Raw genomic sequence first — 20720 nt, forward strand, 5'->3', positions numbered from 1 at the left:
TTTCTGCCCCAGCTGGAGTTCAGGGGCCAAACAGTCTCAGAGGACAAAGGAAAAGGTATATGGGGATGGAGCAACAAATGTTCCCATAGTCAGTCCAAGGTTGGGGAATAGAAATGCAAATAGATTCAAATATGTGATGAAGAATGGAGGAAGGTCATCCGCATATTTAAGACGAGCACATTTCCTGGGCATTGGATCTCGCATCATGTACTCGTAACACGCCCCTCCTCTGGGTACCTATAAACACTCTTTACATACTCCCTGCACAGCATGCCTCACATAGTACTGTAATCACTGGTTTGAATTCAGGCAAATATTTATTGAACATCTACTACATGCTAAATATTTGCAAAGTGCTGGAGAAATGAGGATGAATAAGACAAAGCTCCCTGCCCTCCATAAGCTAAGACAACATGGGCATTGTTTTAGAGAGACCGGGAAGAACAAAAGGAGCAGGCGGCTCTACGGTGGGGTGGAGAAGGAAAGGAAAGACTTAATGGAAGAGGGAATGCTTGAACTGAGTAAGGATAAATGAAGAGTTTCACTGGATGTGCCAATGGGAGGACATTCCAGGCAGGAACAGCACTGTGAGTATAGGGTGAAGGAGCAAATGACAAGAGACAGCCTGGGAAGGTGAAAGCAGCCTGGTGTGGGCAGAGTACAGAGTGTGAGGGAAGGGGGTTGGCAAGGAACTGAGTGTTCTGAGAGTCTGGGTGGGCAGGTTTAACAGGAGAAGGTGAGGAGTGAAAAGAGAATCAGATCATAATGTAGGGATCAGATCATAATGAACCTTGTCTGTATGGCATTAAGAAGCAGAGACTTGGGGGAAACAATCCAAGATGGCCGATCGCTAACATCCCGGGATTGCAGCCCTCAGGGAAGGCGCGGAGAACTAGAGGACGCCACACTTTCAGACAAATTCTGGTCGCTCACGGAGCAGGAGATCCCCCAGTGGAGGAAACACACGGGTGGCCAGCGTGACTCTCGTGGCCGGTGCAGCGGTTCCGCCGGCACCTTGGTGCGGCAGCTCTCGGAGCAGAGTAAACAGGTTCGGAGGACCGGCCCGGGTCCCCAGCAGGACACCAGAGCCCGGCAGCGGCTGTGACGGCACCTCGGCGCGGGAGCGCTCGGCGCAGAGTAAACAGGACTGGTTCCCCTTCTGACCGAGGTTTGGAGCCCCGGGAAGGCAGAGTCGCCTACTACCGACACAAGAAGGAAGCCCGACAGGAGAATCCTGGGCAGAAAAGCACCATCAGTTTTAACGCCGCTGCTCTGGCCCTGGGAACTAACAACCTGGACGTCCACTCAAGAGACCTAATCTGAAAGTTGGTAATTTCAAAGACGGCAGGAGGATAAATTTACAATGACGGGAAGAAACCAGTGTAAAAAAGCTGAGAATACTCAAAGTCAGAACGCCTCTCCCTCTAAAGATGATCACAGTTCCACATCAACAATGGAACAAGGCTTGATGGAGAACGAGCGCATCCTGATGACAGACTCACTCTTCAAGGAATGGATAATAAGAAACTTCGGTGAGTTAAAAGACCATGTTGTAGCCCAACGTAAAGAAACTAGGAACTTTGAAAAAAGGTTTGAAGAAATCCTATTGAGAATAGACAACTTAGAGCAGAGTATGAGTGAATTAATGGAACTAAAGAATACAATACAGGAACTCCGAGAAGTATGCACAGGTTTAAACACTCGAATTGTTCAAGCAGAAGAAGGGATATCAGAGGTCAAAGTCCAACTTAATGAAATAAAACGTGAAGAAAAGATTAGAGAAAAAAGGATAAAAAGGAATGAGCAAAGTCTCCAAGAAATGTGGGACTATGTGAAAAGACCAAATTTACGTTTGATAGGTGTACCTGAATGCGACGGAGAGAATGAATCCAAGCTGGAAAATACCCTTCAGGATATTATTCAGGAAAATTTTCCTGAACTAGCAAAGCAGGTCAAAATTCAACCCCAGGTAATACAGAGAACACCACAAAGATATTCCTCAAGAAGAGCAACCCCAAGGCACATAATCGTTAGATTCACCAGGGTTGAAACGAAGGAGAAAATACTAAGGGCAGCCAGAGAGAAAGGTCATGTTACCCACAAAGGCAAGCTTATCAGACTTACAGCAGATCTCTCAGCAGAAACTCTACAAGCCAGAAGAGAGTGGGGGCCAATATTCAACATTCTCAAAGAACAGAACCTTCAGCCCAGAATTTCATATCCAGCCAAACTAAGCTTCACAACTGAAGGAAAAATAAAATCTTTTATGAACAAGCAAGAACTCAGAGATTTTATTACCACCAGGCCTGCTTTACAAGAGCTTCTGAAAGAAGCATTACACACAGAAAGAAACAACCAGTATTAGCCTTTCTAAAAATACACCAAAAAGTAAAGAGCACCAACATAAAGAAGAATTTACACCAACAAATGGATAAAACAGCCAGTCGACATCAAATGGCAGCAACCCTAAATTTAAATTGACTAAATCCCCCAATCAAAAGACACAGCCAAAACCCAATGGCATTTTACATCCAGACCTGTTTCACATGCAAGGATACACAAAGACTCAAAACAAAGGGATGGAGAAAGATTTACCAACCAAATGGAGAGCAAAAATAAATAATAAATAAATAAAAAGCAGGAGTTGCAATTCTCATATCGGAGAAAATAGATTTTAAAGCAACAAAGATATAGTGGTAAAAGGATCAATGCAACAACAAGAGCTAACGATCCTAACACCCAGATACGAGACTTAGATTCAATGAGACAGAAAATTAATAAGGATATCAAGGACTCGAACTCAGATCCGGAACAAGTAAACTTAATAAATATTCATAGAGCTCTCCACTTCAAATACACAAAATATACATTCTTGTCAATATCACATCACACCTACCCATAAGTTTAAATGAAACATTGATTGGCCATTATTAATACTCAATTTTTTTCAAAATAAAGCAATATTTCCATTTACTCTCCCTCTTTCTCTTCCTCTTTCTTCCTCTCCTTTACTTATTTTTTTTTTCTTTCCTTCTCTCAAAAAAAAAGAAATCAACTTGTAAACCTCTAGATCCAGGTCGGCAATGTCTCTCTCATTGCTTGATTTCCTTCCTTCCCTTCCCTCCTTCCCTCCCTCCCTCCCCGCTTCCTCCCTTCCTTCCTGCCTTCCTTCATCCCTTCCTTCCTCCCTACCGTCCTTCTTCCCTCCCTCCCCGCGTCCTCCCTTCCTTCCTTCATCCCTTCCTTCCTCCCTACCGTCCTTCTTCCCTCCCTTCCTGCCTTCCTCCCCCCCCCCCAAAAAAAAAAGTAAGCAGAGACTTGGCCAGGAATGGCGGCTTACCCCTCTAATGCCACTTTGGGAGGCTGAGGTGGGAGGAATGTTTGAGCTCAGGAGTTTGAAACTAGCCTGGGGAACACAGCAAGACACTATCTCTATTAAATTAAAATTAAAATAAAGAAGCAGAAACTTTACCTTCTAAGACTACTAATGGGAGGGTTGTAAGCAGGAAAAGACATGTTTTGATTTAAGACTTAGAAATGTCATTCTTGATGTTCCAAAGAAACTTTCATAATTTGGGACAATGCCTCTGATATGACAGTAAAGAGAAATAGAACTTAAACTTTAAGTATTCTATGATTATACTATTTTTAAAAGGGTCTAGGAGAAAATATACCAAAATTTCAACATTGAATATGTCTAGATGATGATTTATGTTTATACTCTTGTCATTTTTCCAAATTTTTCTGAATAAGCATGTTTCTTTTATTAGTCAGAAAAGAACTATTAATTAAAAAAAGAGAAAAAGGAAAAGAATACAGGTGCAGTGGCTCACGTCTGTAATCTCAACACTTTGGGAGGCCAAGGCAGGCGGATTAGCTGAGGTCAAGAGTTTGAGACCAGCCTAGCTAAAAGCACGAAACCCGATCTCTACTAAAAATACAAAAATTAGCTGAATGTGGTGACACATGCCTGTAGTCCCAGCTACTCAGGAGACTGAGGCAAGAAAATCACTTGAACCTGGGAGGTGGAGGTTGCAGTGAGGCGAGATCATACCACTGCACTCCAGACTGGGTGACACAGCAAGTCTGTCTCCAAAAAGAAAGAAAAGAAAGACCCTCTAGAAGTCACACAGAGAGATGCCAGACTAAAATCTGAGAGAAAATGATTGCCAACAGTCCAGGGAGGAGAGGATTTTGAGCATTAACCCTAGACACTGCAAGCTCCATATAAGGAAAACTGTGTTTGATCTCAAAGCCCGGTGCACAAGAGGACTCCAAATTAAATATGCTATGTAACTCTTGGAAAGAGATCAAAGCTCATGTGATGAACAGTGGGTAAGCTGGCTGGTCCACCTACCACACCAACCAGTCACCCCTTAGTTGCTCCTCTTTGATAAAAATTTGCACATCACAACTGTTAAGATGGCTATTATAAAAAAAATAAGAGATTGGGGTTTGATTCCCTGATGGGGAGGCAGCAAAAAAATAAAAATCAAAAGTAAGAGATAACAAATATTGGCAAGAGTGTGAGGAAAGTGAACCCTAGTACACATTGGTGGGAATGTAGATTTGTGTTGACATTTTGGAAAACAGAATGGAGGTTCCCAAATCAATTAAGAATAGAATTATCATATGACCCAATAATTTCTCTTCTGGGTATAGACACAAAGGTAATGAAGTCAGTTCTCCTTTTTTTTTTTTTTTAATTTTTTTTCTTTTTTTCAAGACGGGGTTTCACCATGTTGGTCAGGCTGGTCTTGAATTCCCGACCTCAGGTGATCCACCTGCCTTGGCCTCCAAAGTGCTTGGATTACAGGTGTGAGCCACCGCGCCCAGCCAGCTCTTCTTAAAATATCTGCACCTGCATGTTCATTGCAATATTATTTATGATAGTATGATATGGAAACACCTATTTAATAAATGGTATTGGGAAAACTGGCTAGCCATATGCAGAAAACTGAAACTGGACCCCTTCCTTATACCTTATACAAAACTTAAGATGAATTAAAGATTTAAATATAAGACCTAAAACCATAAAAACCCTAGAGGAAAACCTAGCAATACCGTTCAGGTCATAGGCACGGGCAAAGACTTCATGACTAAAGCACCAAAAGCAATGCCAACAAAAGCCAAAAATGACAAATGGGATCTAATTAAACCAAAGAGCTTCTTCACAGCAAAGGAAACTATCATCAGAGTGAACAGGCAACCTAAGGAATGGGAGAAAATTTTTGCAATGTGTCATCTGATAAAGGGCTAATATCCAGAGTCTACAAAGAACTTAAACAAATTTACAAGAAAAAAACAAATAACACCCCAAAAGTGGGCAAAGGATATAAACAGATATTTCTCAAAAGAAGACATTTATGCGGCCAACAAACATATGAAAAAAAGCCCATCATCACCGGTCACTAGAGAAATGCAAATCAAAACCACAACAGGATACCATCTCATGCCAGTTACAATGGCAATCGTTAAAAAGTCAGGAGACAACAGATGCTGGAGAGAATGTGGAGAAATAGGAATGCTTTTTACACTGTTGGTGGAAGTGTAAATTAGTTCAACCATTATGGGAGACAGTGTGGCAATTCTTTAAGGATTTAGAACCAGATATATCATTTGATCCAGCAATCCCATCACTGGGTATATACCAAAGGATTATAAATCATTCTACCATAAAGACACAGGCACACCTATGTTGACTGCAGCACTATTCTCAATAGCAAAGATTTGGAACCAACCCAAATGCCCATCAGTGATAGACTGGATAAAGAAAATGTGGCACATATACACCATGGAATACTATGCAGCCATAAAAAAAGGATGAGCTCATGTCCTTTGCAGGGACATGGATGAAGTTGGAAATTATCATTCTCAGCAAACTAATACAGGAACAGAAAACCAAACACCACATGTTCTCACTTATAAGTGGGAGTTGAACAATGAGAACACATGGACACAGGGAGGGGAATATCACACACTGGGGCCTGTTGAGGGGTTGGGGGATAGGGGAAAGATAGCATTAGGAGAAACACCTAATGTAGACGATGGGTGGATGCGTGCAGCAAACCACCATGACACATGTATACCTAGATAACAAACCTACAGGTTCTGTACATGTATATCAGAACTTAAAACTATTAAAAAAAAAAAAAAAAAAAGGAGATCCTGCCATTTGCCACAATACAGATGGACCTGAAGGACATTACGCTGTATGAAATAAGCCAGATACAGGAAGAAATATATTGTATGATCCCATTTATATGTGGAATATTTTTTAAAAGTTCAAAATATACGCAAAAATATATCCAAATAGAAAATAAAACAGTAGTTACCAGCAAGGTGGAGAAAGCAGCTGGGAAACTGGGACATGCAGGTCAAAGGATTCAAAGTGGCAAATCTGCAGCACGGACAGGTCTAGAGACACAGTCTATGTGAGAATCAGCATGAATAAAATTGTATTTGCAGTTTTTGTTAAATAAGTAGATTTGGCTACCTTTTAGGTACTAATTTTGACTTCCACCAATTAGTTAAATGTTATTTAACTAATTAAAATCTAAATTTTAGCTACTCTTGTCACACATATGCAAAAAAATAACTGTGTGAGATGACAGATATGTTCATTTGCTTCACTACAGTAACCATTCTACCATCTAGGTGTACCCCTTAACATCATGCTGTAAGCCTTAAACATAGACAATAAAATGTATATAAAAAATAACATACGGCCGTGACTGGCACTGTGGGAGGCTGAAGCGGGAGGGTTACTTGAGCTCAGGTTCAACACCAACCGAGGCAACAGAGCGAGACCTCGTCTCTGCTAAAAATAAAAAATATTAAAAAATCAGCTGGACATGGCAGGACATGGCAGGACATGTCCATAGTCCCAGCTACTCGAGAGGTTGAAGTGAAAGGACTGCTTGAGTCCGGGAGATAAAGGCTGCAATGAGCCAAGATCAAGCCACTGCACTTCAGTCTGGGCGATGGAATGAGATCCTGTCCCCAAAAAACTGAACAACAATAACTAAAACCTTATATAATATTCTCTAGACAAAAATATTAGATCTGTCATTCCTAGGCAAACCAGTGCTGGGTATAGGGACAATACAGAGTTGAAAACCTGAAGTCTGGATTTTCAAGGCCAATGACATTTCAGGGTTTGTTACGAGGTTAAAAAAAATGTTGTGGAGTCTGTGCATAGTGGCTCACCACCTGTAATCGCAGCACTTTGGGAGGCCAGTGCAGGAGGACTGCTTGAGGCCAGGAATTTGAGACCAGCCTGGGCAACACAGTGAGACCCTGTCTCCATAAAAAAAAAAAAAAAAGGTGGAAATCTAAACTTTTACCTTCTTGCAAGACCCTCAGGAATCTCTTCCACAGAAGAATGCTAGAAGAACCCAGTCCCTGGAAACATACACCTCTGCAATGGATATGATGGGGCCATTATTTTCTCCCATCTGGATTCTGAACTTTTGCTAGCTCCACCTGGCTATTAACAAAACAAGTTAATTCTTCTAAAGGACAGCAAAGCACACACACAAACACAGCCTGGCTTTGGCCATGTTCTTCCATGATCCACAAGGCTGACCCCAGGAGGAGCTTCTGCTATCAAAGCAGGAGAACCAGAGGGCGGGAAGTCTTGCTGAAGCAGGTAGGACACATTCTCAGGGTGCCGGGCCACCAAGTAGACTAAATGAGAGCTCATTCCTGACCAGTCTCTTCCATAAAGGCAGAGGATTATTAGCCAGCATCCAGTGGGGCCATCCTGAGCCCAGTGAACTATGCTGGTGTGCCACCTGATGACAAGAGCTCAGAGAGGGGCTCTCTTTCTAGAGGCCTGGTCTTTCATGCCAGGAATATGGTAGAATTCTAGGGCTCCAGACTTCAATTTAGAGATACACTGGATTCTCACATGGCCAGGAAGTTCTTGTTTCTCAAACTTGGGGAATAAAGCCAAATCGTATAGACTGTTAAGCTATTACCCTGAAATATTCACCCAACCAGTCTTTTTTTTTTTTTTTTTTTGAGACAGAGTCTTGCTCTGTCACCCAGGTTGGAGTTCAGTGGTGTGATCTCAGCTCACTGAAACCTCCGCCTCCTGGGTTCAAGTGATTCTGCTGCCTCAGCCTTCTGAGTAGCTGGTATTACAGGCATATGCCACCACACCCAGCTAATTTTTGTATTTTTAGTAGAGACGGGGTTTCACCATGTTGGTCAGGCTGCTCTCAAACTTCTGACTTCATAATACCCCCCTCCCCCCAACTTTGGCCTCCCTCCCAAATTGTTGGGATTATAGGTGTGAGCCACCACACCCAGCCACACCCAACCAATCTATCACTGGCAAATACTAAGTTTCCATGTGCCCAGCTCCATACCAGACTACGGGAGATAAGAATGACAGTTTCCTTTCCCTGTCCTCCACATGGCAGGTGAGATGGCTAAGAACTAAAATTTGCAGATGCTTGACTATCAGTTTACAAAGCCTACTCAATTATCATCATAACTCCCTTGGGATTAGATTTGGGTAGACAGAATCATCATCACTAATAAGTGAGGTAAAAGAGAACCCCAAGTAGACTAAATAATTTTCTCAGGACAACACAGTAAGTAGCAGAGGCAGGACTAAATCCTAGGTCTTCTGATTTCTTACACACTCACTGCCAGCAGCAACAGTCCACAGGTCTAGAAAAGACTTAAAAATCACACAGAGAAAGCAGGGGAGCCCTATTCTGGGCTTAAAGATAATACCTTAATGCAAAGCCCAGAAAAGTATGTTAGTTCTATCTGGGGAGGTGGGGGTGCATCCTTTCTTGATAAACAGAAGCACTGATTAAAGACCAAGGCTGGTGGTAAGACCACAGAAGGGTCCATTAATGTCCAGAAGGACTCGTGGGTGGGTGGTGAGTCTTTAGGAGTTTTATCTGCACTGTGGATAAACCCTGGTTTTGTTCCTTATCAGTAGGTCTTGTGCAGTGGAGATATAACTGTGGTATAACATGCAGAAGTTTTGGTATAACAATGACCGAGTGACCAAAAAGCAACAGGGGCAGCTCTGGGAGATAAGAACATGGGGGATTTCATGGCCTTTGGGTGGAGCCAGGAGGGGGCAAGTGAATTCTAAAGCAGAATTTGTTGCCATGGCTTGAGCAACCAATGAAGCAGAGAGACTTTAAGGACTCAATGAAGTGTAAGAATACCAGATGCTCCTGTAAGATGGACTTGAACTCTGTAAAGTGGAAAGGACTTTATAAGTTCTTCCTCATGTGGAATGAAAACAACTCCCACCCACAGGTCTAGGTTGTGCCCTCTGGAGTAAGAGAGAGTCTGCTCTTTGCAATTTTATTCCCATGGCAGTGCTTCAATTACTAGAAGACAGCTCTCATGTGTCTTCTCCTAACTTCTCCCCATACTTCACCTTGGCTTCTTCAAGTTTCCTTCAAATTACATGGACCACATGGTCTGGTTACCTCTTCTGGGCCCCTCAAATTTGTTCAAGAATGCTGTAAAAGGTTGAATTTAGAATAGACTACATTGGCCAGGCATGGTGGCTCACGCCTGTAATCCTAGCACTTTGAGAGGCCTATAGACCAGCAGATCACTGAGGTCAGGAGTTTGAGACAAGTCTGGTCAACATGGTGAAACCTCGTGTCTACTAAAAATACAAAATTTAGCCGGGTGTGGTGGTGTGCGCCTGTAATCCCAGCTACCCAGGAGGCTGAGGCACGAGAATCACTTGAACCTGGGAGGAAGAGGTTGCAGAGAGCCGAGATCATGCCACTGCACCCAAGCCTCAGTGACAGTGTAAGACTCTGTCTTACAAAAAAAAAAGAATAGAATACATTATTCACACACATCTCATGACGTGTGTGATCTGAATACCTTTCAACACTATTGCTTTGCTTCATCTGTACATTGTACTTTCATTAACCAAGCCTGTGATAAAACTAGCTATCTTAGCAGCTATCAGGAAGTTGTACTTAGTCAAATAAATAGTCCAGAGCTTTTATGGGCTATGGATCTTTTCTTCTAAACTGAAGAACTGATAAGGAATAGGACTAAGAGTCTTGAAGGTGAAAATGCAACTTACTGCTCCCAAGCATGGCTGAGACATTCTCAACCTAGTATTGTCACACTGCTGTCCCATGTGGGTAGGGAAGGAAGTGGTAAAAAGGACCAAGAATCAAATTTTGGTAGGAAGATTCTAAGAAACCAAACCACTGCTCCCTCTTTCCTTTCTGTGATGTGAGCTTGGTTGTACATGTTAAGTTAAAGATATCTCTAATTCTGGGCTTACTGTAAGTCCTCAAAATTAGTAACTGATGGAAGAAGTTAAATCCTTCATTATGGCAAATTCACCACAGAAAGGAAATCCATTCAACAGACATTTATTGAGCGCCTGTAAGAAAGCCAATCAACACCAATGCCATCCCTCATCCCTTCTTCTCTAGAAAATTTGCTTTGATGAGACTTCTGTATGTCTTTGCTTACCTGTTTAATACCTAACCATGTTTAATGCCATTGACAACCCAAATTAGAGGCCCAGGGACTGTCAGCAGTGCAAAGGTTAGCAGTAGAAGTAGGCAAAAGGTAATCCATAATATAAGAACAGCCTTTGGAAACGAGTGTTCATGAAAAACCCACTAAGTGTAAGAGACTTTTTTAAACTAATAGAGCAAAAAATAACGATATCCTAAATGACTTACCATCTAGCTACGGAGGAAAAATGCAAATGAAAACATTAAGATATTTTAACAAATTACGCCACAGCCTTAAAAGCTGTCCCAGACACCATGTGGCTTTATTAATTACCATGGGATTACAATGGAAATTTGGGCTGGGCTGGTCAGAGAAGACCTTGTAGAGAAGAGATTGAAGAGATTTGAGTAGGACCCTGAATGATCATTATATTCTAGATAAGCTAACACAAGAGGAAAAACATTCCAGAGAAGTGGGGCCATATGAACAAAAACTTGGAAGGAAGAAAGCCACGTGTGAGTTTGGGGACAGCAAAGAAAACCATTTGTTTGGAGCAGAGTTCATCAACCAGATAAAGAACTAGATGCTGAAAAGGTAGGTTGGAGAACAGGCTACAAAAATATCAGAATATTAGGTAAGTGTGGACTTCATGTATAGGCCAGTGATTCTCAAACTTTGATTATACATCCCTGTCATTGAACATAACTTTGTTCATGTACCCCAAAGCATGTAACTTATTTATAAATTCTACATCTATGCTACTGTACTATTATACACATAATAAAGCATACATGAAACCATTTTAAAATGATATAAAGAGGCTGTAATATTTTCTTCCCATACCCCAATAAGTTGTCCTATGTACCCAAGGGCACCCCCACATTGGAGACCACTACTTACATAGCCAAGAGGGAGGCAATAAGCAGTGCTTACGGAAGACCAGTTGGTGGTGGAGACAGACTGGGTGGGGAAAGAGCAAGCAGTGGCTACTGCAATAGTCCAGGAATGAAGGCAGGGCCCAGGCCCAGATGGTAAAAGAAAAAATGCCAAAAGAACGAAAGAAAGAAAGAAAAAGGATGACTTCAAGAAAAAAATTAAATATAACATTGGGAAAATGAAGAGGGTTATAAGGGTTGGTGTGGAGAGGGAGTGACAGCAAGTGAGCAGTCAGGGAGGCGTCTTTGAAAAGTCAATGTGGTGCCCGTAGGAGTGCTTAATTCCTGCTGGTAGGAAAGGGAGAGATGGAAGGAAAATGGACAGCCTTCAAGAGTTTGACACTAGTTATGTGAAACAGCAGGATTTGTTTTTTTAATAATTAGAAAGGAAAATTTAGTAGGAAAAGAATAAAATCATATGTATTAAACCCCATTTATATATCATATGCTGAGATATCTGAAAAGGAAGTTACTATAGTCAAAATTATTAGATAGCTTTCCCTAGAGAGCACACATCATTTTTCTCTAGTTCCTGGGCCAATGGATGAGAGCGAAAGAAAGGAAAATGCTTCCAACGGTCATCCTGTGGTGATACACTTAAATGCAAAAACACAAGAGTGGAGGAACAGCTCTATCCTAATGAGCTGTCCAAAAGGGGGCTCTTTCATCAGCATCATGCCAAAACCCCAAACCTGCTCAGACTTATCTCCTGTCCCTCCAATGGGCTGATGGGTCCATAAGACCGGCACAGGCTAGACAGGTTGCCAGTGGCTTATGTTCAGTTTTCCCCCTATGGGCTAGGCACTGGCTCTCTTTACTGTGGTGAGGTATCCACACAGTCTTGCCCATTTCCCTTTATAATCAGCAGTCTACTTTTGTAAGATTTTGCAAGCTGGAAGGCTACTTGAGGTCCTCAGATAAAATCTTCTGGTGCTTTCAAAGATCCAGTCAGCGTGTTCTGTGTCTCAGTATCACAACATACTTGCTTCTGGGCTAACCAAATACACGTCAATCCCTGACTGAACGCCACTTGCCTGTGGGCCACTGGATCAGGCTTGCAATGAGGTAAGTTTGTCTTGGATACTTTTCAACTTTCATCAACATTGCAACCCCCAAATGGTCTATTAATTCCCTATGCCCATTCCCAGACAAAGTCAAAAAGGACTCTGGGGTACAACTTTTTAGAAACCATCATAAGTTTTTCTTTTTAGAAACAATCACATAGGAGGGATGAGGACAGGAGGAAAGGAGAAAACGGCAGGTAGACGCAAGGCCGGAGCGGCTTGGAGGCGAGACACACACAGAACTGCCTCCAGGACGCCCACTTACCAGCTTGTTTTTGACCAACTTTTCTATTGCACTGACAAGGTCTGCAGCAGTAGGTACTTCAGTGGAAGCCTGCCGGGCTGCTAGCAAAGAGGAGGACTGCAAGACATCGGGCAGCAGAGGAAAAGCAGATTAACAAGGAAATAAGGAACAGTGATCAGGAATTGAAACAAAGTCCAAAGCTCAGGAAGCAAAGGAAAACATAGAACTTAGCTGTTTAGAGGGAAGAGATTACAGAGGGAGATGGGTGTGGGTATAGTACAGGCATGCCCAACCCCTCGTCAGGAATCTAGCCAGCAGCAAATGGATGGGACTAGGCTCTCCTTAGGCAAGCCTACAAAGGAGGAGAGAGGAGGAGTCACCGACTTCCCGGGAGGCCTACAGGCCAGGCTGTACCTACTGACAGGAACGGCTTGCAGGGCAAGGGCTACTGCTCTGTGGGCAAACAAGACTTTGGCCACTACACAGCTGCCCATTGCTGTCTCGGGGTATGAAGGATTCAATAAACCAAGCCTCAAGTGTGTCCAAAAAAGGGAAACAGTCCTTGCTTTACTATAGCCTTAGATACAGATCTTTATTATGTGTCAGGTCAAAACGCTAGGGGCAGGACTCTTAGAGACCAGCAAGCTAGATACTTCCTCCCTATATTCTCTTCCTCTCTCTTCCTCTCTCCCTCCTCCCCTCCCCCACATGCCCCTTTACCCCTCCGCAAAGCACAGCTGGCTCTGGTGAGGCCCCTGAACTGGAACACTAGGAAGTAATAAAAGGCTTTAGCAGGAGTCCGGAGGCAGCCAGGGACTATCCTGTTCATAGTAAAATGAGACGACTCCAGGCCCTCCCTGTGTCCCTCTTCCCCTGCACAAGCAAGAAAGACTTGTTCCTGTGGTTGTCTGGTCAATGGTTTGGGGCTTCCTGCTCACTGAGGGATGGTGGTTTTTTGTTTGTCTGGCTTTTTCTTCCTTCTTCTACCTGAGAAGAAACCGGGGAAGAAATGGTTAACCCTGCACAGCATGTGTGTGCTTCACTTCCAGCTTATCAGAGCAGAAGGCTGTGGTGTTTCCAAGGCCAGGACATAGGCTCCTTCAAGTTTGTCCCTGAGGTTAGAGAAGAGTTTCAAAAACGCAGCATTTGAAACTCTTTAAGTCTTTGCTTAATCTAAGTTGCTTTAAGTCTTTGCTTCTGAGATGGGAGGAAAAATAATTATAATTAAGGAAGACATAACAATATTCTTTTTCTCCTCTTGGGGGATGCAGGAAAAAGCTTAAGTCTGTGTGGAAAATCAAGTTATCCTTTTTTTGATCTAGTAATCCTACTCCTGGGAACTTATTCCAAGGACAAAAGTCGAAAGAACAAATCTCTATGGACACATTGATCTGTAGGTAGCGGTATCAGCCGTAGTAGCAAACAATGGAAATCCACTTAGGATGTCTCCAACAGGCTGATCGAACACATTATGCAACAGCAAAGAAGCAAAGTTTTCTCCCGCTATTAAAATTACAGCTAGGAAGAAAAACAATACAATTTTAGGGAATGGTAGTAAATAAAACATTGGACGCATCATATGTATATTATAATTACAAAAGTAAAACATACATGCATATGAAAAACATTAGAAGAAAACATGGAGAAGACAATTGCACAATATTACAATGGTGAACTTTAAAAAATTCCTTTGTCAGTATCTTAAAAATTGTTTTAATAAATCAAACTCCATTTGCTAGATGCTCTGAGGCTCATCCCACTCACAAACATTTAGAAAAACATACAGAAATCAAACAGGCAGCACTGAGGAGAGTTCATGTGTCTGAAAGGAGGCTGTTGCCATCTGCCCCATTTCCTACTCCTGGGAACTTATTCCAAGGACAAAAGGAAAGGGCTACACAAATAGGGGCAAGTCAGAATTCTCAGTTAAAAATTATCCAGAAACAATGTAACATCCATTTCTGTAAACAGGCTGTGTTTGAGGGAATTAGGGAGAGAGAGGGTGGTGACCTCATGCAAGCGGGGCCCTTCGATAGAGGGCTGTGTGGGACATGGGTGCCCTACTCCTCGGGCCATGATTGCTGTTTATAAAACACAGTACAAGTAGGCAGGGTCTCATTTCCAACTCAAGGTGAAGCACTAGCACTTCTGCCTCAGGAATCCAGGATGGTGGAACACAAGGCTTCCTACTATGTTTCTTCCCAACAGTCCAAAATCAAAGAGCTGGCCCTGAAGATGGGGGCCACCAATATCACCTAGGAGGGGCTACAACTAGGTGAGTCACATGATGAGGGCAGCTGCCACATCTCAGAGTCCCTAGATTCTGTCCTTTCAGCCTAGCAGAGAGGAAGACTTCGGTTAATGCCAGTGGGTTAACAAACCAAATGCAAATCAGAGAGAATAAAAATAAGAACTGAGGTGTCACCAGAAAGGACACATCAACAGACGGTGCTTTTTGAAATGCCTGCTCCATGGCATTACAGAGATTTGTTTCCTGCTTATATTTGCTGGGCCACCTCCTGGAAGGAGGCTGTCCCACTGCAGGGCAGAGCAATAGAGAACACAGGAGAGCCTGGAGAGACAGCTAGGCAAACCAAGGCATCCACCATCGCCACTGCAACAAAACGTCACTCGGGAAAGCAAATGGGAAGTGCTCTACAGTCAAAACCAGAAACCAACGCTTCCACATCCAGAGTCTAAGACAAGCAGCAACAACAAGGCAAGAAAAACATAGTGATGTGAAAGCAGAGCTGCAAGGAGACTGAGTGACAAGTGAGGGAGAACACAAAGCTGCCCCAAGCCTCGGGTTGGTACCTGCAAGCATATCTAACCTACACTTCTGCTCCAGAACAACTGGGATGATCACCAGGTGACTGGAGACACAGGGGCATCGATATTTCAAATACCGCTGAGCCTCTGTATACCAGTGAGCTGGGGAATCTTGCAAAGCAAAGTCAGGCAATTTCACAAATTAGGTTTGCCCACCTTTGTCAAAACTTTTCCTCATATAGTCACTGCAAAATCTGAACAACACTGGGCTTGATTGGTAGCTGCCATTAGTTAGAGTATAGGGAAAACAACTAACAGGTAGGTTGTACAGTCAGGCACGACAAAACAGTTGTGGCCTGCAACTACCTGGAATTGCTCCTTTTAGGATTTGCTGCTTCCAAAGACAGAGCCATTACCCTTTATCAACAGGACTGGACACCAGGAGATTCCCACTTTGAGAATTCTACACACACACCTCCTTCACTGTCTAGTATGAAGTTGGACCTCCAGGGTTGGGGAAAGGACACCTACCAAATAGACACACAATTAATATCACCATGGATTCATGTGGAAGAAGAGATCACATGGGAGACAGAGTATTACTACCCCCATCACACACAAAAAACAAAATCACGCAGTGCACGTTGCTCTTTTAAGTGAGAAAATAAAGAAGTTCTACCATTTCATCCTGTGTAGGGTCGTTGTCAAAAATCTTCATAGGTGGTGGGAGGGGTGTGTGTGACTCTTCATCCGGCTCATCTTCACCCCAACCTTTCTTGCTCTTCTAGAACAAAAGAGCAGCATTAGTTACTGTGTCACAAGCTAAACATGCTTATGGTTCTGGACTTGACATTAAAAAAAAAAAATACATAGGAGGAGAATTCCTCTCTCAACTCACTCCTATCATTTCATCTACAGTTTCCTCTTTTGTAACATGGATATACCTGCTTATTTCAAAGGAGAGCGAGCACCAATGCAGAACACACACATACCCCTCAAAAGAAGCAAAAACAAAAACTATCTGTCTTATCAACTAGCAAGAAAAGAGAAAGCTGGAAGTAGTCAGAGACAGCCTAACTTTTACATTTTTGTAGGGCTATGAAATCATAGCCCAAATGCTGCCAGGTTCAGCTGCCAATTCTCCAGAGGGAGAAATGGCAGGTAGCATCAAATCACAACAAGAGGGAGTCCACTTACACATCACAAAGGATTTCTTAGCCACATCAGTGATCACAGCAGGATTGTGTGCCAAATAAAACAGGCATCTTACTTCCCCAACCAAAACATATCCACTGTCTTTTGGTTACAGAATCTCGGCTTCGTCCAGCCTCACTCTGGCTATGGTCTCTCAAACCTTCCAGTGTGGGTGTTCCTGTTCATTAGTTTCCATGAAGGCCCACTTTATCACTGACTGACCCCCTGATTAAAGTTCTTTTTTGAGCTGAAAGCCGCCTATTGTAATCTTCATCTGTTCATCATAGTTATCTGGAGTAACCTGGGATGGTCTGTTTCTTTTGCTGTGTGGCACTACTTAAGAGACTTGAAAACAGCTATAATCTCCCAGCACAGTCCTGTGTTCAAAGGGAAATGATCTTCACTCTTTTATTCTAAATCTAAACAGGTCTAGCTGGTTTTAATGTAGTCCTTAGAAGAGGTAGGGAACTAATGACCAAATGACTCCCCTCAGGCCCAGGTCCTACTTCCTAATCTGGCAAATACTTTCTATCTGCTGCATGTCCTAGGCGATAGTCTCTAGATTGGCCATAAATCAAACTGGCCAATGTCGTAAGAATAAAAAAGAATCCAAATCACTTAGTCTCAAGATAACACACTAGTGGAGACTTGAGATGACCTAGGTCATGGGAGAAAGAGTATTACTACCCCTATCACACACAAAAAAACAAATCACGCAGTGCATGTTGCTCTTTTAAGTGAGAAAATAAAGAAGTTCTACCATTTCATCCTGTGTAGGGATGGAGACACAACCCCGAGGAAGGAGACATGTCAGAAGGCCTCCTGATGTACGGCTCGGGCCCTGTGTAAGTACCTCATCAGCGCTGTCTCCCTGAGGGGTTGTCTCATCCCCAGGCTTGGGAGATCCCAGGTCAAAGCTCTTCCGACCATCGCGAACTTTCTTCTGCTTTTTGATGTTTCCGTCTGCTTTCCCGCTGTTGAGGCGACGCACAGGACTTGTCAGCCACTTCTTAAGCGTGTTGGTGGAGCGCTTGGGACCTGGGGAACTGTGGATGGAGTTCAGGGAGGGCTGGGCCTGCAGGTTGGCCACAGACTCGGATTTGCCTCCATTTTCACTTGAGGAATGAGAGTATGTATCTGAGGAAAAGGGACAGACAGACACAGCCATGTCAGAGGCAGTGAAGGCAGGCCACCAACCTGGGAGTGAGGCAGCTCCATCCTCAGGAAGCTAGGGCTCAAGGCAGAATGTCCAGGCCAGCTGTAGACCCCAGTCCAGCAAACCCTCTCAAGAACAGCAAGAAAGCCAAACACTCACTCAGTTTTTAATGTATGAAGCACCATTCCAGGTACTATGGCTAGAGGAGTGGGCAGAAGACAGAGACTCCTGCCTTCATGGAGTTTACATTCTGGTGGGAAATACATATAATAGACTCTAACAACAAAATAAGCAAAATGAAAGGTATGACAGGTGGAGAAGTGCTACATTAAAACATAAAGTAGGGAAAGTGATTAGGGAATGCTGGGGTTGGAAGAGGGAGTGCAGGTTGAACAGTTGGTCAGGGACAGTCTCATGACATGACATGTGAGCCAAGGCATGGTGGTGGTGGTGGTGATGCCATCTGGCGAAGGGCATTCTAGGCAGAGAAGCAAACACAAAGATCCCAATGCCACCATGGAGTAAGCCAGGGGGAACAACAAGAAAGAAAGTCAGAAAAGCAGCCAGGAGCTGGGCCAACAAGCTTGTGGTGGGCCAGTGTTATGCCTCTGGTTTTTACCTGGAGTGAAAACCCACTAGAAGACTCTGAGCCAGAGTGATTCGATCTGGCTTATATTTTTTAAAATCATTCTGGTTTCTACATTGAGCGCAAGTGGAAATAGGAATACTGGTTTGGAGGCTACTGCACTATTCCAGGTGAGGGATGTTGGTGGTTTAGAAATAGAGTGGTCCCAATGGTTGTTAGAAGTGATCAGATTCTGGATATGTTTTGCTAGAAGGGCCAATATGATTTGCTGACAGACTGTGCACAGGATATGAAAAAAGAGTCAAGGATAATTCAGGTGTTAGGATGGGGTTTCTGAGATGCAGAAGAACATAAGAGGAACAGGATTGGGGGAAGGAACAGAGGAGTTTAGTTTTAGACATGTTTCAGATGCCCATTTGGTGCCTGAGTGGAGAACTGAATAGCAGCTTGCCATCAAGTCTGGAGCTCAGGGGAGAAAGTGCTGGTGAGCTGGAGATAATTGGGGAGCTGTCAGAGGAGAGACAGGGTTGGAAGCCATGAGGCTGGGTGAGATCAGCAAGGGGCGTGGATATGGATAAAGACAAAGAGCAAGGACTAAGCCAGGAAGATGAGAGGACAAGGAAGTAGCCAGCGAGGTAGGAGTAACACCAGGAGGGCGGGGTGCTCTGGAGGCTGCATGTGGAAAACGTCTTACAAAGGAGGGAGAAATCAGCTGTGTCCAATGCTACCTGATAGGTCAGGGGAGTTGATTGAAGAATGAAGTCTTAAACTTAGCAACATGGAGGTCGTTGGTGACTTTGAAAAAAGCAGCTGTAGTGGAAAGGAGGGGGCCACAGCCTAATTAGAGAGGATGCAAGAGCATGGGCTTGAGAAACAAGACATGGAGTATAGAGAATTCTTTGTGCTGTTTTAAAGGCATAGTGATTGGAGATCAAGAGTTTGTTTTGTTTTTTAAATCTCAGCATGTTGTTTGTAAGCTGTAGGCCATATATTGACTATTTGCAATCCTATAATGTGCTTGCAACAGCCTAAACATTTTATGTGGACTATCATTTTGTTCTCTGTATAACTCTATGAGGCAGGTTCTGTCATTATTCTCATTTTACAGAAGAAGAAACTGCAGACTTAAAAAGTTAACTTGCCTAAGAACATGCAGCTCATACGGGCAAGGTGAAATCTGAACTCCAGAGCCGACTTGAGCACTAAACTCCACTACCAGAGCTGGGTGTGGCGGCTCATGCCTGTAATTCTAGCTACCCAGGAGGCTGAGGCAGGAGAATCACTTGAACCTGGGAAACGGAGATTGCAGTGAGCCAAGATCACACCACTCCACTCCAGCCTGCGTAACAGAGGGAGACTCCATCTCAAAACAAACAAACAAGCAACACTACTGAGCCCTTTCATGTCTATGGCAGCCCGGTTCTCCAGGCTCCCTCTGAATATGGGGTTAAGAATGCGGGTGGAGGAAGAGCAAGTTTAGGGAAAGCCACACTGCCGTGATAAAATAGAAAGGCTAGAAAAGGCGAGATGTGGGCACGCAGGAAAAGCACATCAAGCAAACTTTAATTTTCCCTAAATCCTTGATTTCTGAATACTCATTAAACTCAGAGGAGATCAGCATTAGAATCTACCTACTTTGGCTTTATAGAATGGTTTTGAGTTTTCAAAAGAAAGCCCTTTAAGTCCATTTCAGATGTCTTCCTAGCTCTCACTCCGTGGGTATGCTGTTGTTGTTTCTATTCGTATTGAGAAAGCTAGGATTCCCCAATGTTCAAAAGTTGCACAGCAGCACAGAAGCATCAGCATGCAAATTAAGATCCTCAGTGAGAATTCCTAAGTAATAATTATGTCATGGAGCACCAATTAGGTCATCTATTCTAAAGATATATAAGACAGATTTTTATTTTCATAGACCTCTTATCTAGCTGTACACAGACATTCACACACAATAGTAGAGAGAAGCAGAGAGCGAAAGAGAGAGAGAGAGAAAGAGAGAGAGACAGATAAAATGAAAAAGCAAGATTGAGCACTCAGAATAAAGACAAATTCACAAGGCTGTATGTGATTAATTGCCAGAAGCCTGGTGTGGACTTAGCTGACAAGTCAGCAGAGTTCAAAGGAGGGTCAGATCAATGTAGGCAGGATTGATCTGAAAAGATTTAATGGAAGAGCTGTATGTCAATAGAAGGGTGAAAAAATTCCAAAAGGGAGAAACAGCAGGAACAAAAGCACAGAGGCAGGAATAATGAAAAGTTAGTTAACAGCCAATAATAGATCCTTTGGATGAAATAAAGAT

At 43.2% G+C, this 20720-nt stretch overlaps 1 protein-coding gene across 42 annotated transcripts in view; it reads right to left on the minus strand.

Annotated features, from left to right (window-relative positions):
* Positions 1 to 20720, minus strand: part of KALRN (kalirin RhoGEF kinase) — a 659576-nt gene that overhangs the window by 76772 nt on the left and 562084 nt on the right. For 23 of the 42 annotated variants that reach the window (XM_078351910.1, XM_035274787.3, XM_035274786.3 and 20 more), the window contains 3 exons: positions 17536 to 17819; positions 16168 to 16272; positions 12741 to 12836 (listed from right to left, as the gene is read on the minus strand). In XM_078351910.1, the coding sequence (XP_078208036.1) occupies positions 12741 to 12836; positions 16168 to 16272; positions 17536 to 17819 (485 nt within the window). The remainder of the gene's footprint in view (positions 1 to 12740; positions 12837 to 16167; positions 16273 to 17535; positions 17820 to 20720) is intronic. The other 19 variants (XM_078351912.1, XM_078351911.1, XM_078351905.1 and 16 more) reach the window with 3 other exon arrangements.

This window comes from Callithrix jacchus, chromosome 15 (assembly GCF_049354715.1).
Source record: "Callithrix jacchus isolate 240 chromosome 15, calJac240_pri, whole genome shotgun sequence".
NCBI lineage: Eukaryota > Metazoa > Chordata > Mammalia > Primates > Cebidae > Callithrix > Callithrix jacchus.